This window comes from Sitophilus oryzae, unplaced genomic scaffold (genome assembly GCF_002938485.1).
Source record: "Sitophilus oryzae breed Bouriz unplaced genomic scaffold, Soryzae_2.0 scaffold_1620_pilon_pilon, whole genome shotgun sequence".
Taxonomy (NCBI): Eukaryota; Metazoa; Arthropoda; class Insecta; order Coleoptera; family Curculionidae; genus Sitophilus; species Sitophilus oryzae.
The window spans coordinates 3,043,713-3,064,964 of NW_022146304.1; the positions used below are offsets into that span (position 1 = coordinate 3,043,713).

At 34.1% G+C, this 21,252-nt stretch overlaps 1 protein-coding gene across 3 annotated transcripts in view; it reads left to right on the plus strand.

Moving 5' to 3' along the window:
* The window catches only part of LOC115880255 (CUGBP Elav-like family member 1), an 863,877-nt gene that overhangs the window by 744,998 nt on the left and 97,627 nt on the right, over positions 1–21,252 (plus strand). For all 3 annotated transcript variants that reach the window (XM_030897433.1, XM_030897434.1, XM_030897436.1), the window contains 2 exons: positions 18,229–18,534; positions 20,529–20,930. In XM_030897433.1, coding sequence (XP_030753293.1) covers positions 18,229–18,534; positions 20,529–20,930 — 708 coding nt within the window. The remainder of the gene's footprint in view (positions 1–18,228; positions 18,535–20,528; positions 20,931–21,252) is intronic.

Here is a 21,252-nt window from a genome sequence, read left to right on the forward strand (position 1 = left end):
ATAGATTTAAGCGTACAGGGTCGGTCATAAAGTCGTGGCACATCAAAGTTTCATTTTTTAAATGGAATCCCCTGTATATTATTGCATATTTCGGTTCTTTCTTCAATTCTAAGCAAAAATCGAAATACACACAATGTACTTCATACCAACCGTTTCCGAGTTATTGACTTTTAAAAATATCACTTAAATAAATTGATTTAATTAATTTTGATATGTTCAGTTTCATTTAACGATGCCATTTTGCCAAAAATGTGATACTTTTTGACATTAGTTCTCAAGTTAGCATTTATAGATGTATAAAATGAGAGTATAGCAAGTCTGGAAATTACAAAATTTTCGTTTAACATTTCAATTCTTCAATTTATGTACATTTTATTACGATTATTGCTTAAAATTGAAGGAAGAATTGAAATATGCAATAAAATACAGGGGGTTTCATTTAAAAAAAATAAAGTTTGATGTGGCACAACTTTGTTACCGACCCTGTATACTTAAATTTACTAGTAGCTAATAGGAATTTAAAAATCCATTATAACAGTATCACAGTTTCGGTAGAATGACATCATTAAATCAAATTAAACACATCGAAATTAATTAAATCGAATTGTTTAAGTGATATATTCAAAAGTCAATAACTCGGAAACGTTTGCTTTGAGGTACATTGTGTGGATTTCGATTTTTGCTTAGAATTGAAGGAAAAATTGAAATATGTAATAATATACAGGGCGTTCTATTTAAAAAAATGAAACTTTGGTGTGTCACGACTTTATGAACGACCCTGTATATTTAAATTTATTACTCGCTAATAGATATTTAAAAATCCTATAACTATTGTATTTAACTTTTTGTGGTACCTCCTATATTTTACCTAATAATCGACCGTTTCCATACATAAAAGCGACCTTGTATATATGACCGGTTGACAGACAGAGGAAAAAAAAGACAGCTGCAAATTTGATGTACTTTTTGCTTTATAATATGCAAATGTACCGATCCAAATGTAGAAACAATAGTTTCCTTTCTTTTTCAGTAATACCTAAGTTTCGTTCCTTTTCTACATAAGTTAATTGACGCACCTCGTCCGTCCGTCTGTAGCAAACCACACACAAACGTTTATAAATAATTTTCACGCCGAAATGTGTCACAATTGATTTTTCCAGACTAATGACATTCCCATATTTTGGTCGGCACGATAATAGAGTGCCGACAAAAATACATTTTGAGGAACGTCTGCCCGTATGTATGTATGTGTGGCCGTTATTATGACGAACATTCGTTGGATCTCTCGAATCCATTAGGCAAGAGCATAAGGTATTTTAAGTACGCGTGCTGGTTCTGTTTTCTATTATTCTCCGATAGCAGAAAATGTAAGTTACGGATACGTAGGTTTTATCGTTTGTGAAAAATGAGTCAGTTTTAAGAGTCTATTATGCTGTACTGTTCGGGTCGGGTTAAACTGTCTCAGGGGTCGGGTAAAGCGGGTGTGTGTCCGAAGGAAGTATATATTATATTTCAGAAATCTGCCTAAGGCTTAGCCCGATCCTGTCGTGTTAAGCCACACTCAAAATTCCAAACACACGTGCTTTAATTAAGGCTTGATTAAGGTTTGCAGAGCTTCAGGATTTGCCATAAAATAGCGAGCAATTTATTCAGTCATATAAATTATCTGTAATCACAAAACTTAATCTATTTCCGTATTGTAACGGAATTTTAAATTATGTCTTTATTTTAGTTCAAACATAAGGAACAAGGTTGATGTTTGACCATCAAAATCTTAAAAATAAAGAAGTTCTCTAAAAATGTGCTACAAAACGGATATAGCATAATCCTTTATCTTTAATTTCCTTCTTCATTTGTGTAAAAATACCTAGCCAGTTTTACAAAAAACGTTAAATGCCGAACGCTTATTTTGCTACGTTTTCGGACTAGTGAAATGGGAAAAACTTACTTTTTCGAGTCCGGACACCTTAACATTAAATAAGTTCCGCCCAATGCCGGGCCACGTTAATTGCCTTTTAATTTGCTAGCCGTAAATCTTGAGAACTGCAAGTATAAGCTCGGTTTCTGCATCTGGTAACATACTCCATAGTCTGGTGTCCCCATTCTTATTACAGTTGGGGGTTGGAACCTTTGGTCTTACAACAGTAAAATAAAACACTAAATCACCACAATACACCAAAACACTTTTACTTTTACACTGAATGCGCGTTTCGCTAACAATGTTAGCATTATCAGAGTGATTGAGCAGATAAAGAAAACTCGTAGTTTTAATCATCTGCTGATGATGCTAACATGGTTAGCAAAACGCGCGTCCAGTGTAAAAGTATTGTGGTGATTTAGGTGTTTTATTTTGCTGTCCCCATTCTTATTTACCTATACCCCATTTCACCAGGTTGGCTTTTACTGGAGCGACGCCAAGTCGATTCCCGTTGGTGGTACTGGATATTCGGCGAACTCGTCTGGTGGTTCTACATTATTGACGTTTGCTCTAGTAGAGTTGGTATTATGTTCTGAAGTATCGGCTATTGTTGCTTTAATTGATCATGGTAGATATCAACTTTTCGACTTAAAACCATATCTGCTAGAGTAACTGCTCATATAAAAATCCCAATCATACCATAAGAAATCAAACAGGAATAATGCGGTGATATCTATTTTACATCTTAAGTGGAATTGGGCAGGACATGTGGCTACGATGATAGATGGACGGTAGATAAAGAGATGTGTAGAATGGAGATCGGACACGAGACCTATTGAAGCAGAAGACGACCTCCTAGTCGATGGACAGATGATATTAAGAGTGTAGCTGGAAATTGGATTCAAGTGGCACAAAATTGAAACACATGGCTAGAGTGAGGGAGACTTTTGTTCAACAGTGGACGGAATAAGCTAAATGAAGATGATGATTTTCCATATAAAGAACATATAAAACGAGCCCAAAATAAGCCATTAAAAAATGTCTATCATGTGGTGGATTTACATATGTTATGTTTATTTATGTTATGTTCTTTAAAATCAAAGAAACGATTGCCATACATTACTAACATCTACAGATGCATGAGCAATACATTTATTTTTATTAAATTGAATTAAAAAGCCTCTTTTATTTTTCTTTTAGAGGCTATCGCTTCTTTCATTATAATTTTGACGTTATTAAAATTTATTCTATACCCTGGGTCCCAGGAATGCTGCCAAATATTAGATTTGTGAAATGTCCCTTTCTTAAATAATCTTTATGTTCTTTAATTCGAACATTTAAGGGTCTAGATGTTTCACCCATGTAAAATTTATGGCATTCACATAGTATTTTGTATATTACATTTTTTGTTTGTTGTTCTGTATTCATTGGTTTAGTATGTGATAAAATGGATAAGCCATTACATTTACTTGAATGCCATTAATAAATATAATATGTTTAAAAAATGTAGCGTTCCTAATTGAAATACGATCTCCTGAAATCTATATCGACCCTTTTATAAAACTCTGCGCGTCGTACGAAACCTAGACGCTTTCAAATATTTACTTCTACACGTCAATCACTTAACATACGGAACAAAGAATCCGATCTCGAATTTCCCTCCTTTAATTTGCCTTGCGCTCATTAAGAAGGCACGTAAAATTCAATATGATGAATAATATAAGGGCGTAGCTCTGTTACGCGAGGAATTACGAACTGTTATTTATATATATCATACTTCTCTGTCGTGATTATGGTTACTTTCAATATATAGGGTGTCCCAATATTCCGTAGACATAGAACTAGTACGTATTTTTGGAATCAAAATAAGTTCATTCGACACAATTTACCTCTACAGGGTGTTTCAAGAGGGTTTGCTTATGGGGAGATTCCTCAAGTAAAAATAAGATTTATTTTTCATATCAACATAGGTCCGATTCTGCTTTGTTTCGTAGCTACAGGATGTTAAAGTCTTAATAATCTTTCGATTTATTATAATTTTCTTCCAAATACTTTTAGTGATTCGTTTTATTTTTTCAGATAAAACAACGAGATTTGATATGTTAGTATATGACAATAATTAGGATTGATTGACATATTCAATTATATTATGTCACTTCCGGTTTCACCGGAAATTAATGCAACTTTTGATTTTTAAATGGCACCCTCGGTATTTTTTTACTATATTCGATAGAAAATGACGGTCTAAATAGAATGACATATCATATGTTAACTTTTGACATTTTCACATATGGTTTATTTGAAATTGTAACATGCGTATCATAGCGACAATTTGACTCGAAATACCAAGTGTGTGGTATCAAAATATTCGTAAAAAAATGCTTTTTCCAAATATGCTAATAAGCCACCCTCGTTCCATTTGAAAAAAATTGGGATATGATTAAAAATACGATTTGAGCATCTTTTAACAGGCCAGAACAAGACACTAAAAACATTAGACGAACAAATCTATTTTTCCAAGGCACCTTGATTAGAAACTAGTGTTTTTAACACAGTCTAGATTGAAATTTAAAATACGATTTATTTTTTAAAAAAATGTCGAAAGTCGACATATATGATATATCATTCTATTCAGAGTGTCATTTTCTATCGACTAAAGTAAAAATATACCGAGAGTGCCATTTAAAAATTAAAAGTTGTAGTCATTTAAGGTGAAACAGGAAGTGACCAAAAACAATTGAATACGTCAATCAATCCTAATTTAGGTATGTCATATATTAACATATCAAAGCTCGTATTTTTATCTGTATATAGACGCACCCGGTATACATTATAGAGAGGAGATAACTAAAGCAGAATACTTTTCTTAAAATTGATGGGGGTTGTTTTTGTTATAAACGTTTCAATTTTTTCATGAAGTTTTTGTAATATTATAATTTTTTCTTCGTTATTATATCGAAAAAAAATTCGCCGGATACACTCGTGTAAATATATTCAAAATTGTGGCCGAGTTTTTCCTCCGATGATGAATGAAACAAATCCCATATCGATCGCTAGGCATCCTAACACCTCACTAATCTTTGTCCGCTTGATAGATTCGTTCCTGCTTGTGAAATATTCATCCCTGTGCTCCGGTTGCCATGAAAATATAATCGTCGGTAAATAAAGCGGACATAAATAATGCAAAAGTCAATACGGCCGACGCAACAACACAGAGTCCAAGACGGTTTACGAATTCCGTTTTTGCGGCGAAATAACGATATGTAAATTCCGAATTATGAAATACGGTTAAATTTGGAATATGTACTGCGCAAAATGTCGGACGGTTTTTTTGAACTTAATAAGTTATTTGCATTTTTACTAATGCAAAAAATGTTCTTTACCATTTTGTTGTTTTATAATTAATATGGTTCGTTTATTTTGGAAATGCTACATACAAAAACTAGATAGTCAAAGAGCTGGGAGTAAAATGAACTGAATTAGAGATGGGCAAAAGGAACCGGTTTTTTGAATAACCGGTATTTTCCTCTAAAATAACCGGTTATTTAAAGGTAGTTTTTTTTTCATCAGTTAACCTAATAACCTTGCATTACGTTCAATAACCTATAGCCGGTTATTTTTTAAAAAATCGTACTTGTTTAAAACAAGTAACAATTAAATATTAGCTGTTTGAATCGTAAATTTCGAAGAAGCGAACGGCACGGATCTTCCAGATATTACGACGATAACGGGAGATCCTGCCCTGCTCCCAAAACGAAAATATATGACATCAAACATCAAATGTCAAAATTAAATCAGGCATCAGGCGAACCCTGATGATAATAATCAAAACAACGGCCGAATGGCCCTGACAGGTCAGGCCGTAAAACAAAGTACTAATGGCATAGACTACTACTAGCCACCAGCTAGCCAAGTGATACGAACCTAACTTCAAATAGATTCTCTAAATTCTATATTTAAATTTTAACCGACTTTAACGGATTTTCAACGGTTCTTCAAAAGTTTCCATGGTTTCGCCCAGTTTCACCGACGTTTCACCGTAAATATATTTTATTTATACTTTGAAGTCTCTCTTGAAGCTTAGACTAAAGAATACAAAATTGAAGTTCAAGTAATGAATGAAGATAATCTTTCAATATCTATTCATTCAGTCTCCTTATTTTTCTTTGGTATTTGATTAAAATAACTTGGTTGTAGATTGTAGAACTTGTGAGTTGTGTAGTTTATTTGAACGTTAAGTAATTACTAGTTTTAATATTTAATATCATATCCATGTCTACTCAAAAAAGTGAGGTTAGCATTTCTATTTAAATTCATTTTGTACATATACATACTTACATTGCTACAATCTCTATTTAATCATGCGATTTAACTAAGTTTATTATCTAAATTTGAAGTAGACCTATGGAGTGTAGAGGTCAGTAAACCTATAGGAAAACTAAATATTTAGTTTTGCTAGGTTAGGTTATTTGAATAACCGGTTAATTTGTGTCGGTTAATTTTGTCAAGTTATTATTTTTTAAAGATAATTCCGGTTAACCTATAACCGGTTTTTTACCAATAACCGCCCATCTCTAAACTGAATGCGGTTTGCACAAACCTATCCCACTTATTTTGTCAAACGGAAGATAAACTGTTTCTTGTAGACCTTTTACGTAGAATACAGTGGCGTACCTAGTCTGTTTTTCTACCAAAATATATTTTTTTTTTAAATATGAACTAAAGTTATGTTTTCCTAAATAGAACAAACGCCCTATATATTTAAAAATTATTTGATCGGTCTCAAAATTATATATCACTCTATATTTATTTTCAAAATTATTATATTATTTAAAATTATTTGCGTAATTGTTAGCATTTTCTAGTGATTATTAAAATTTACTAGATTTCCGATTTTCACTGTAACATACAGGGTATCTCAGATTTTAATCGGGAAAATTTAATAGACGATAGAATTTGCAAAAATAAAACAAAAAGTTCATATCACCTTGTAAGATTTAAAGCTTCCTTTTCGAGATTCAGGGTGTTAAAGTTACTTAAAAAAAGAAAAAAAACATTTAACATATTTGAAAAACTATTTAATCGATTTTGATATAACTTGACCCGTTTATAATACTTACTATGAGACTTAATTTGATGTAATTAGATTTAAGTTTAATGGCCAGGGGCGGCGGTCACTGTTAAATTATTTTAAAGAAAAAAATAGGCATGCCTCTGCTTTTTTAGAAGTGTAATATTATTTTTGGATTTAGTAATTAAGAATATAGTTTTTTTGCCTCCTGACTTTTTTGTCTATCTTGCTTACTTCTTGCGAAAGAAAATTAAATTCTAATTGGTAATTAATATTATAATTGGTATTCTAATGGTACCCTGTATCTCGAAAAGGAAGCTTTAAATCTTACAAGTTGATATGAACTTTTTGTTTTATTTTTGCAAGTTCTATCGTCTATTAAATTTTCCCGATTAAAATCTGAGACACCCTGTATATGTATAGGATGTGTCACACAACCCGTTCATTAAAAATATTTCAACTGACACCTATTGAATGTAATTTTCTCCATCCAAGAAAACAGAATAGACCTAGCGATGTTAATATGATTTATCGAGAAGATAATTTTCGATTTATTAGTAAATGCTAAAATCGTATTTTAATATTTCCTAGTTGCGATAAAATTAATCTTTTTCTATTTGATCGGTGATAAAATTAAATTGATCTCAATATATAATATGTAAATAGAAGATATTTAATACATACTAATTTTAAATTGATAGTATTTGTGACAATGCATGAATTTTGGTACTGTCTACTAGGGGGTGCATCGTCGTTGGAAACATAGGAAATCGCATGCAAATTTTGAATTGTCCAAATATTGGCTCCCTTGTCGATTTTACAGCGTCGTAAATACGTTTCTTAAAAGGTCTCCACATGCTGAAAACCGCCTCTTCCGAAAAATATAAAAAAATGAGTTACTCCACTTCGTGATATTGACGACGAATTTATAACAAAATTATTGAATAGGTACTTCCATAGGCACTAACTAAAATTACACACTCGGTTTTACATGAACTCTGACAACTTTTTGTAGTGGAAGAACAGCTTTGCGAGACTCTTTACATTTTATGTTTTTAATGGGATATTTAATACTTATAAAGATGGAAAATGAATAAATTAACTAACTGTTAAAGATTATACCACAATTATACTTTATTTAGGCAATAATAGAAACCCTAGCGAGTCAAGATATTGACAGGCCTTACGTAGAAACTCTCGCCAATATTATACAAAGAAACCAAAGCAAGAGTAATGATATATAAAACAACCCCAGGGTTCCCAACTGGCAAAGGAGTACGACATGACAGAGAGGCGCAATTTCCCCTAAGCTGTTTACAGCAACACTAGAAGAAATCTTCCGTCAACTAGACTGGACCAACAAAGGATTAAAAATAGATGGAGAATAATTTAACTATCTAAAAGATTCGTTGATTGTTTAATCCCAATAGCCAATAGCCCTGAAACAACACACAAGAGAATTTCTTCGCTTTGGATTCTAGGTCTGCAACGAACGGCGCTTCGGCGCGCGGTGCAAGCGGTTGCTTCGCTTGAGTCAGCGGACGTGCATTATATAACACAAATTTAATCCGTTGCACGGTTTTTCGCCGCGCTTAGCCGCGCCGCGCTGCGCATAAGTGCGCGGTATGCTTAATAAATAACACCTAACCTAACCTAGCCCCAAATATCAATTCTTGCATTTGTTGATAAAAGGTAAGATCGAAGGCCGGAGGGATATCGGAAGGAAGAAAATGTCTTGGCTGAGGAATATTAGACAGTGGACAGGGCTACTCGATGTTCAGTCGTTAATACACACCGCCCGGAACAGAGAAGCAATGGAAAATGTTATCGCAAACATCCATTAATAGATCTGCACTAGAAGAAGAAGAATAAATAACACAAAACTGGAAATAGTAAAAGAATACATATATTTGGGACAACTAATACACAGCTCGGGATCTCTACCTGCCAGAAATCAACCGAAAAATTAAGTTAGCATGGATTACATAAAGATCCATAATTGGAAATGGTTTAACAAGGTGAGAATGATGATGATGACGATACTTTAAATAACAACAGCGAGACGATATTTTTCCTAAGAAATGTTTGTTTCTTTTTTAAAATTAATTTGAATTAAAAATGACGACGAGTTAAAAGAAAGATCCTGAAGTTTTCTCCCCTCTCGTCGAAAACTCCACCAGTTTTCTAAAATTAAAATCGGATTTGAACTAACGTAGCATTATTTCGGAGGTTTTTCCGTCGAGTTTGGACTGGAGTTTTGAGTTTTCGTCGGCTTTGACGCCGGAATTAACGAAAATTATAAAGCGACAGATAAGAATCGCGGGACGACAACGAAAGTCTATTGTTCGGCGACAACGGTTTCAGTAATTTATTCAGGTATTGTTATGTTAAAACGCGAAGAATACATATCTATTTTTTGTTCGTTAATATTTTCGTATAATGAGACGACTATATTTAAATGTTATTATTAAGCCAACTTTCTTCGCTTTTTTTGAATTGGAAAATATTCTGTTGTTACACTACATTCAGATGCAAAAAAAACGTATCGGAAATTTTTTGGTCTTGTTTAAAATGTTATATTTTTTATTTTTAGCCATATTTCCTTGATGTTTTTAGCAAACTGTATAGGTTTGGTTCATTCTCCGCCGGTGCTGCCACCATCGGAGAATATCGTAAACAAAAAACACGGGTTTAAATAGCGAGAATACGAAAAATTTATTATTTAATTATTCTAAAAGTGTTAGGAACTATAATTTGCGAAAATTCTAAAAATAAAAATAAAAAATTAAATATTTCGATATCTTCAGAAGGTCGAACTTGTATTATAATTTATTATTCCAGTTAAAAAAACTAAACACAGTTAAAACACATGTAGGTGGCGCCCCCTACAAATCGGAGTCATATTGACAAATCAAATTTCTCATGTCAAAAAACTCCCAGTCACCAATTTTCATCCAAATATTGACGTTACTTCATAAAACATTAAATATTTTGGTGAAAAAATCGAAATAAAAATGAAACTTCTACACCCTGTATCTCCGAATCTAGGTATTTTAGGACATATATTTATACAAACTTTTTTACTTATTTTTATCTGCAGAACATGCTGCCGAAGTTTCTGGAATACAGTTTCGACGACCCTGTATACAGGGTGTCAATGAAATGGTGTAAAAAATCGGAGGGTGATAGTACTCCTAAAAGTAGTAAAAAAAGGTCCTATAAGTATAGGGCGGAAAATGCATATTAAGGGAGTTAGGGGCACTGAAAGGGGGTTCAAATAATTAATTAAAAAATCAAAATTTCATGATTTTTAAAACATCTTATTGCTTTAAAAAACGAAATAATCCAATTACCAAAATTCCTTATTAAAATAATTCATTCATAGTAAATATTCAAAGTGACCACCATTCATTTCAATGTAGACATCTGATCTTCTTCTCCACGATCTGCGTAGATACCCTGTGGAATATCATTGGTGTTGTCCGAATTTGATTGGAACAATCAATAATGCGTTGCCGTAGTTGCTTTTCAGTATTAATCGGCACTGATCAAACCAAATTTTTTTAAAACCAAACAAGTTTATTTCGTTTTTAAAGCAAAAAGATGTTTTAAAAATCATGAAATTTTGATTTTCCAATTAATTATTTAATAATAACTACTTGGTTACTTTTGAACCGCCATAACTTTCCAAGAAGTTATTTTCTAAAATTGATGATATTCCAAATAGTAATCCGAGATACGAATTTTTCTTTCTAATAATAAGGAAAAAATAGAAAATTGGCGAAAGGCGAAAACCTTCCTATTAAAATTAAGAATGTTTTTTTTTCTGGTGTCTACCAATCTTCTCGTCAGAATGTTAGAAAAAAAATTGTCGACTTTTCTGACCCACCCTAATTTTACTACAGGATCCTTCCTTATTAAGTTCCTTATCCTGCTCAGCTCTATGGTAGAACAAACAACACCATGCTTAGGTATATTTTACGTAAAAAACTTTTTTAATAAAAACTAATGTGTTCAAGGTAGTTTACGTACCTCGACCCATTTTACTTTCCTCCGTGTTAACAAATATTTATAATGTCGTCCCGTCTCCTCGTTATGGTTATTTATGGAGACACATTTGAATGCAAACAATCTCTATGTAGGCTTTTTCTTTTGCCTTTGGTCTACAGTTAACTATGCGACAAAGATAGGACGTGTAAATATTGGTATAAAATTTCACAACCGTTAGAGACGTTCCAAAAACCATTTTAATATTGTTTACAATTTTTCATTAACAATGGGTTATGGACTAATAATTTTTTGACAGTTTAAAAAAATGTGTTGATTGTAAATATCATCTGGTTGATTTAGTAACAGTAATATTTCCAAATTTGATTAATATTTTCATTCAGCCTGAAGTGTGAATTGATATAGGACCAGCGAAGACAGGCCTGTATTTTTATTTTCATAATATACAATGTGGTCTATTTTTTTACGAGATATGCAGATAAAAATAGAGCAGATTTAAAAAAGATAAAGAAAGGTACTTAAAGCTTTTATTCGCTAAGTAATTTTCTGTTTCCTAAAATAACTTAATGTTATCTACAGGGTGTCAAAGTTGAGACATTTATTTTAACAGCATGTAGAACCCGTCAAAAGAAATTGATACGCCAAAAATCACCTAAGTATATAAAAGTTGCATAATAAGGTAGTTTAGTAATAATTATTTTTTTGAATTAAAAACATTCATTATCGGTAAAATGTATTCCATTTTTACAAAAATTGTTCAAAATTGTCACCATTTGTCCTTTTAATGCATAGTCTTGCTCGGCGTACCCATGATTCCTGACAGGCTCCAAAAATAAAATCCGCATGTCCGCGAATAACATCACAAGCATTTACAATGCGGTCTTGAAGTTCTTCCACAGTATATACTTCTCCATCATGGTACACCAACTGTTTTAAATAACCCCACAGAAAAAAAATCACAAGGCGTTAGGTCCGGGGAGCGTGCAGGCCAAGAAACGGACCCATTCCTCCCTATCCATCTATTCGGAAACTATTCATTCAAATATTCACGAACTCCTCTTGTGAAATGCGGTGGAACTCCGTCATGTAGAAACCACATATCCTGCCTAACATTTATTGGAACATCTTCTAATAATTCTGGCAGATGGTTTCGAAGAAAATCTAAATAAATGTCACCGGTTAGCCAAGGTGGAAAAAAGTATAGTCCAATAAGCATGCCATTTACTACACCAGCCCAAATATTTAATGAAAATCTATGTTGGAAATTAGATCTTCTTACGGCATGTGGATTTTCTACTACCCAAAAATGATGGTTGTGAACATTGTGTATACCATTTCGTGTAAATGTGGCTTCGTCTGTAGCTAAAATTATTTTCGTAAAATATTCATTTCTATTCAACTGTTGTAAAAACCACTGGCAAAATTCAACTCTTCTAGAATGATCTTCAGGTTGTAATGCTTGTACCCGTTGATAATGATAAGGATAATATTGTTCCTGTCGTATTGTTTTCCACACTTTACTATGGGAAACATCGACTTTAGTTGCTATGGCTCTGGTACTTATTATTGGGTCATCTTCCACCATTTCCAAAATATTTTCCTCAATTTCGACCATTTCAGATGGAGCAGGTCTTCTAGCGTGCCCCCTCGTTGTTCTTTCAAGAAGTATCCTATCTTACGAAGTCAAATAACTAAATTTACAAACATCCGTGGAGCCGGATGATTTCTTAAAGGAAACCTTTCCGCGTAAAGGCGACATGCTGCGGCTGCATTTTGTTGGCACTCTCCGTATGTTAGTATTATGTCCACTAGTTCATTGTTTCCATAAACGTGGGCCATTTTTCCGTACAAAATATCATAGAAATGAATGTGATACGCACTAAACGCTTCATACCAATATCTAACCGAAAATCGTTCTCAAAACCATAAAAGAAAAAAAAAATCAGCAATACCTAGATAAGTAAAATTTAGTAGTAAACAAACAACGCTACGTTTTTATTTGGCAGTGGTCAGGAATATTAACATCTGCGGATAAATAGTTTGTATTTGTGTTAGTTTTAAAATTTTGAAATTCCTTTTTATTTCTTTTAATATGCAAATTCTATATAGGTGATTTTTGGTATATCGACTTCTTTTGACGAGTTCTACAAGCTGTTAAAAGGAATGACTCAACTTTGAAAACATCCTGTATACCGAGTAGTTTTTAGACCATATTTAACATAATTTTCTGCACAATCCTCAATACCACCACATGCTATTCCAACAATTTTGAGAGGATTGTAACAAACTTGACAAAAACAAGAACACATTTTTAGAAGATGTCCCATTTAATATTTTAATATCCTATTTATTAGCTTTCATTATTATTACCTACTGGTCTTTTGACTGAAGTTTTATCAATACTAGATTGTAGATTGTATGGGAGGGGAGAAGTTAATTATCACGAACTTATAGATCTATTGTGTTCCCCATTCTTGAATTGCATCTCAGGGCCTTGTCAAAAACTGGTATCTGAGACGGTTGGTATTACAGAGGTTAGTTCTCAATCTCCAATATCAATCGCACTAAAGTTTATAGCACGAAGTGTCGTCTCGACGCATTCGGTAATGAGGTATTCTGGTGTTTCCCCATTTTCCCCAAAGAATCTGCATTCGCCGTTGTTTCTTACCTTCAATCTAATTAGGTGTTCGTTGAGGAGATAGAGTCCTGTTAAATCCCGTAACATTCCGAAGATTGTTCTTACTCATATCAAATAAAACCATTCATTTGCCTCGACAGTGTCGTGTTAAAAAACCGTGATTATCCGAAGATTGTTTTTACTTAAAACAAGAAAAATCTTTCATTTTCCTCGGTCGTTAATCCTGAAAAATGTCTTCAATTGTTTTAGATCGTTGGAGAGTTCCCATTTCAGGTTACGGCTACTTTCAGGTTACGGAAACTTCCAGGTTCTTGAATTCAGCTTTAAGTTGGTTTCCACTTTGAAAGCAGAATGGTTCTTGCCCAGTTAGTGGAATATTCACTCTTTTTCTATCTAGATCGTTTACTTTTTCATTACCTTCTATCCCTTAGAGTACATTCAGCTGATAGAGTTACCTTCTATCCTTTCTATCCCTTTCATTACCTTTTATCCTTCAGAGTAGGAGGACATTCTTCTCTTTGCCTTATCAATACTAAATCGTCAATACGTTCAAAACATATTCTCTTTTACGATAATCGCAATACCATTTCCGTTAATCGCCATTAAATGGGGATTATGCAGCGGCACTTCCACCACTGCTGTTAGCCGGAATTCGAAATTATTATTAATTTAAACCGTCGCGTCGTCGAGACAATTGTACGTCGACAAGTTTGGCGAAAACTTTGGCCCTGCAGGAGCCGCCGCGATTCGACGCCATTAAGCCCGCGATAGTTTCGTCCGTATTTATGCGAAATCGCCATACCACCGTCTTCCCAATAGATAAAGCCTTAAACCATGTTAAAGCATAGACACCAACTATCGTTGGAATGTTGTAGCTGATGTAGATTGTAAATTGTATGGTAGAGGGAAGTTAACCACCGCGACCTTATAAATCTATTGTTTCTCCCTTTCTTGCGTTATAACTCATCACACATCGTCTCAAGTCTTTGTCAAAAGTAGTTTCGAGACGGTTTTACACATGTTAATTCTCCATCTCCGATATCAGTCGTACCAAAGTTTTTGGCACGAATGGTTGTCGTCTCGGCGCACTTAGTAATGTTCTGTTGTTTCCTAATTTTTTTCCACAGAATCTGCATTCGCCGTTGTTTCTTACATTCAATATAATTAGCTGTTCGTTGAGAAGACAAAGTTCTATTACACCCCGAAGATTGTTCTTACTTACATCAAGGAAAATCCTTGATTTGCCTCGTTCATAAGTTTCTTCTAGTGTCTTAGATCATTGGAAGGATCCCATTCCAGGTTACGGATACTTAGTCAGCAATAGAGGTAATACGTACCGTGCTGGTAGCCAAAAGGTCCTGGCTGAGCAACGTGTAATTTCTTACAGGATCCACCCTAGCTCCTCACATTAAGCTTCGGTCCTCCCTAGCATTTGTCGACCTTGGTCTATCCTCCCTATGCCTCTCCATGACAGATCCAGTCTCATTAGATCGGTTTTTAAGTCTAGAAATTACACTTCAGGTGTCTTTAAATCGATCAGCCACATCGATCTGTCGCGCACCGCCAAGAAGCAACCCAATGGCTTGATTTGCTTCCTCTACTGTTAAATGACGTCTACTCATATTATCGATGACAGAATAACCACAATATCGCAAACTGCCGCTTAGCAACACGCAAACAAATTCTATTCTAAACAAAAATTAAATGTACCTACATTTTTAATAATAATGCTTTTTATTTGTTTGGATACAATTTTTTATGTTTACAAACAGTATTTTTTTTAATTCAAACGACATAGGTATTAATAGCTACAACACATTTTTTCTGCAAATTTTTCTTCCTAGCGAAAACATATCTTTAACTATTTTCGATTAGTTTATATTATATGAGGCGTCAAGTTGCAAAACCGGTCTCACCTCACAAACGTTGTTTCGAAATAATAAACAAAAACTGTTTTGGCAAATGTTTGAAGCGTTAATTTACAAAAAAAAACGTGTCCATTGACTGGAATCATTGTTTTGTATCTCGCTTTTCTAGAAATAAAAATTAATATTTAATTTTTAAACAGAAAAATCACAAAAATAATTCGGATAAGGCGGGTTTTGTTGCAGTATGATGCATATTGGCTATGATATGAAGAACGCATTGTCATTTTATATGTAATTTTTATGGTAAATGTCATCGATTGTTATTTCTCGGCCAACTCGACGCTGTTTTTTATTTTGGATCATACAGTATTTGCATCAGTATTTGTATCATTAAAATTGACTAAGGATTTGAAAAGAAGTCAGTAGTAATATTATACTTGTGTAAAAAGCTTATGAAAAAATGCCGGATTTGTAACAATGACAATAAAAATCATCAATCAATATCACAAAATATCAGGTGGATAAGACGGATTTTGCTGTAGTAACGCAATTTGTAGTAAATTTTATGCTACATAAGCTCCTTACAGAATTATGTAGCACACCTATAATTTAATATAATTTATGTTGTTTCTGTCAGTATTGTGATTTTGTTAGTTTGAGATTGCTTTATTTCGCTACAAAGTAAGGGTTGCAATAGGCGTGTCTATTTAGTATGATCTAAGCATCGAGGGGACCATAAACGTTATTGTGCAAAGTTGCTTGCATTATAATCAAAATAATAAGACGAAGCGGTCCATTCGGATGTTGAATAGCAACAGTGGAAATTATCGAGTTGACTGGATTCTAGTCGAAGTTTATGTTAGGACCGAGAGAGTTTGTGCATCGAGAAAGAGCAAACTCGAATCGATGTTTGATCCTAAAGACTTTTAATTAAAGGCATTGAATTTATTGTTTACACCTTTTTAGCAAAATAATCACAACAAAAAAATATGTTGCTGTCTCATTGGCAATATATCTATATTTTAGAGTCAAAGATTGTATTTTTGTCAGATTGTTTTTTGGTTCATCTCAGTAGCTTTATTTTTATTGGAGATATTCACTTTTGAAAAAGGTAGTAACGATTTACAGCATTTTTATCATAAAAAACTTGCATTTGTTTTTGGTCCTAATTCCTAATGTGCTTGCATATCTGCTAACGATGTTAGCAGATTGGTTAGCAGCCATTGATTTAAAGCTCGAAGTTGATCTCTACCATTTTCAAGAAAAACAATAAGAGCCGATCCAACTTCTGGACTTAAAACCACCTCTACTAGATTTTCTACCAACAAAAGTAATAGTATGACGTTTTAGACACTGACATTACAATACTTAAATATTTCATGTCTGTTGATGATGACCAAAAGCAGAGCTATAAATACTTATAATGCTAAAACTGTAAATCGTTACCCCGTCTTTGAAAAGAATGTCGAATAATTACAAAGATATAGAGACGAATCAAAAAAGAAAATATGCACTCTAATGATAAATGGATTTAGGAAAATTGCCAGAAAAACAAACAGAGATAATAGGTGTTAAGTAATAGCCTTCAATAGCTTTTAGACGACCATTCGAGATGCATTGATGTTATTTTGGTTTGTAAATTTTAGTTATTGTAATAAAGAAGGTTATTAAAGGTAAAGTGATAATAATGTTAACTAAAGCATATATTTTATTTTCCTGTGGAAATGTTCTATGTTAAAGCTTTTCCTTATTTATTTGATCTTAGCAAGGTATTATATAGTATAAGGTATTACAAATGTGTACGTATTTAATGGATTCAATTTATGCTATGAATAATTCCTAGTTTAAAATTAAATCTCAACGCAACCGTTTACTGTCCATCCGTGCCAGATTTTGGTTCGGTATCACTTAGTGTGAAAATATGGGCCTTGTTGCGTGTACTAATAATTTCCAACCGTGCCTGGACGAATATCTTAGCAAACAAGTGAACAGTCAAAACCAAAGAATGGTATAACTCATAGTCTAAAGATATTGGTCACAACCTATCAACTATAGTTGAGTAGCCTCCCGAATCCAGGGACCTCAGTACCTGTATGTGGGGGCCTGCTAACTAACAAAATAAACAAAACCTCTTCAGCTATGAATGTTTCAAAAGTGTTAAACCTGAAACTTTGCTACGAAGTTGTGTTATTATTATTATTTTTATTTTAAAGTTCAGAACAGCATAGTTGGATTCTTTGGAATAATGATCCAAATCCATTCCAAAGAGTGTTTTGAACTTCCGCTAAAATAGCAACATTTTCTCTTTTTTTATTTCGTATAATAGACACGTGGGAACTCTAATAATTTAGCTATAAATTGCTTAAAAAATCACCAAAATTGGTTTACTAGAACAAAATATATTCAACTTTAAAGATCATGAAATTTAAAGGTATCTGTTTTTCGTGCAGGTTAGTGTGATTGCGTTGCATGCCATCAGTTTTTTACAAATACATGGGACCTACAATTCACCTCGGACCCCAAATGGCATTTTTTGCCAAATATATTCAGGGTAGTTTGATATATTTACTTAAATAAAAAAGCGACTGTACGATTTGGGTTTATAACCCGGTACACTGGAATAGAGACAATTCGACTTCGATTAGTTTAGTACATTACAATTATAAATATTTTACAAAAAAAAAACAGCCATTATTTAACTAACGTACTCTTATTTTGATTTCAGAGAGAAAACTTTTCGTGGGGATGCTGAGCAAGAAGTACTGCGAGAACGACGTGCGCGCCCTCTTCAACGGCCTCGGCTTGATCGAGGAGTGCACCGTGCTCAGGGACACTTCCGGTAATTCGCGCGGCTGCGCCTTCGTCACGTTCAGCACGAAGCAGGCCGCGCTCCTAGCCATCAAGAACCTCCACCAGTCGCAAACGATGGAGGGATGTTCGGCGCCGCTGGTGGTGAAATTTGCGGACACGCAAAAGGAGAAGGAGCTGAAAAGGCAGCAACAGATGCAGGCGAATATGTGGAATACTTTAGGTAAGGAATCAATGTTTCCTAACCTCTAATGACTCTAATTAACTTCGTACTACTCGGAAAGATATTCTTGGTTTATTCTATTTAGGTAATTGTCATACTAAAAGTTCGATATTCGGATAATCATAACTTTTTTAGTTTTTTTACCAAATTCGTACCGCCATATTGTTTTATATAGAAAATAACATAATTTCGGATGCACTGAAATTAGGCTTTAGTTTTATGTTAATGTCATTTAGTTGCGATTTGTCCATGTTCATCCTTGATTTAGTTTTTTGAGAAAGGCATTTAACAGCCGTTCACCTGCTTTATGTGCGAATTTTCTGTTTAAAGCTTACCAGGCCAAAGACACCACCCATTCGTCGACTGGTTTGGAAGTTATACTCCACCATCAGGACGAAGTTGGGAAAACCATTCCATTAATGATCTATCTTTCTTACATATTTTATTACCTTTCTGGTAATTTTATAATCTCTCTATTATAGTCCGGTCGAAAACTTACGGGATTTAATATCCCGTAAGTTTTTAGGAGTTTTTTTATGATTCTAAATAATTTTAAGGTATTAACGCTGAAATAAAGCGTGAAAGACACTTAAAAAATTTTAGCGTTTGGTCGATACATTATTTTATACCAGCCGAAAAAAAAATAAACGTGTAAATAAAAATAAGATGTTTCCTCTAGGAAACGATAACTAAATCTAAACCTTGACCCGACCAGTGAAGCCTCTATACGGATAGAGCTAGTGGAGCTCTATATTCGCCCCATTTAACCTATGTTACGAAAATACACAGTTTCCGAGATATTTCATTCAAAAAAATCGATTTTTTTATTTATTAACTTTTTCCACTTTTCACCTGGTCACCTGGCCACGTCTCCAAGACGTTAATGTAAGAATTCTAAATGCAATTTGACCCCATTTTTAGGTAATCTTGTATTTTAAAAAAATTGCCGAAAATGAAAAAATAGAGTTTTATTTTTTGTCTTACCCTGTATGTACTTTTTGACAAACTCTATATACTAAGAAATTTAACTAATCAATCTGCATCGATCCACGCCCAAAAATGTTTCAGGTCGGAATAAGTGAAAAAAGTTCTATTTTGGCCCGGAAAATTTCTAGCAATCCTAGTACGGAAGTATTGCATACTTCATTGTTTAACTAAGTCGTACATTTAGAGATCGTTTAGTCTGTCCAATATACGGGCATTCACAAGGTACCTGGTAAATGCACTTTCTCTTGTTTCGATGATTCCAGCCTTGTTTTTGTTAGGACGCTTCTTAGACTCGATCCAAATTTGAAAACAGTTTTAATGTTATACTTTTTGGCTATTCGCCTGATCATTTCTGACTTTCCTTTTACATATGAAGGGACCAGCGGAAAAACTTGATAAACGCCAATTTCTTAATTTTGGAATTTTAAAATATTATAGTAGGTCTAACTGGTCCCTACAGAATTAGTAAACTCTGCAGGGCAATAAGTTGTTAAATACTATGGTATATGCCTAGTAAAAATATACAATACACGGAAAGAACCTGACAGAGAGAGAGAGAGAGAGAGAGAGAGAGAGAGAGAGAGATCCACTTCAATTCGGTGCACCAAATATTTAATTCAACATTAAGTGATGCTTGGTCACTGCATATAAATGGTATTTGCTCAATGGCAGAAAGTTTTAACTATTCCTTTCTTAGTTGCTTCAGATAGATTGACTAATATCTTAAATATTTCCCAATACAGAAGTGCCAATAGATCACTCATTTTTACTAACAATGCAAAAACGGCAGAGAGAGCTCTTTACCAATCATAAATTTGATGAAATAATTTTGTGAGTTGATTGAGAAAGGAATCCAACTGTTTATAGGTTCCGTTCCAGATTAAGAAAGTATCGCCAACATCAAAATAAATAAATACAATGGAAGTCCGAAATTCTTTTAGTTTCAATACTGAATCATTGTCTACTTCACTCAAAGAAAGATTAATATTATTTCCCTCACCCTTTAGGACCAACGCTGGCCGCCCCCACGTTAGCCTCGCCACCCCAGCAGTACAGCGGGCCCGTACTGTCCTCTGATGCCACCTCCCTCCAGCTCTTGCAAGCGATGGGCGGCACGGCGCTGCTCCAGCAACAGCTCATGGCCAACTCGGAGAACCTGCTCGCGCCCATCGGCGTCCAGAACCTGGTCACGTTAGCCGCTATGTCGCAACCGGCGGCCGCGGCGACCGCTCCCCTCTGCGTCGCCAATTTGCTGGGCAAAGGGGCGGCGGTGGAGCGGTCCATGACGGCGGCAGGTTTGCCTGCTGGTTTGGGTACCGCCGCGTCGGATCTGGGCGCGTACGGATCGCTGTTCACGAACGCCACGTTGAGCGCGGCAGCTTTGGCCGCGGCGGGCAAACAGATTGAAGGTAAGTTTCTGGAATGCTCGGTGTAGCTTTTGTATTAGTTTAGTGTTTACTTAGATAGTTTAGATATAAGAAAAAAATAATCAAAAATTATTTTACAATTATTCTATGAACATAACGTTTGTTCGGACGAGGACCATTCCTTTTTTACTAATGTTTTGATAAGAAAAACTATTGCAAATAAATATAGTTACATGGACCTCTGTATATAATGTGATAATATACCGGTTTCTTTCAAAAGTGACTCAGCCCTATAACTTTTTTGTTTTTGTAATAAAAAAAATCGAGAATTGATAAGTTAGTATATGATATAAATTAAGGATAG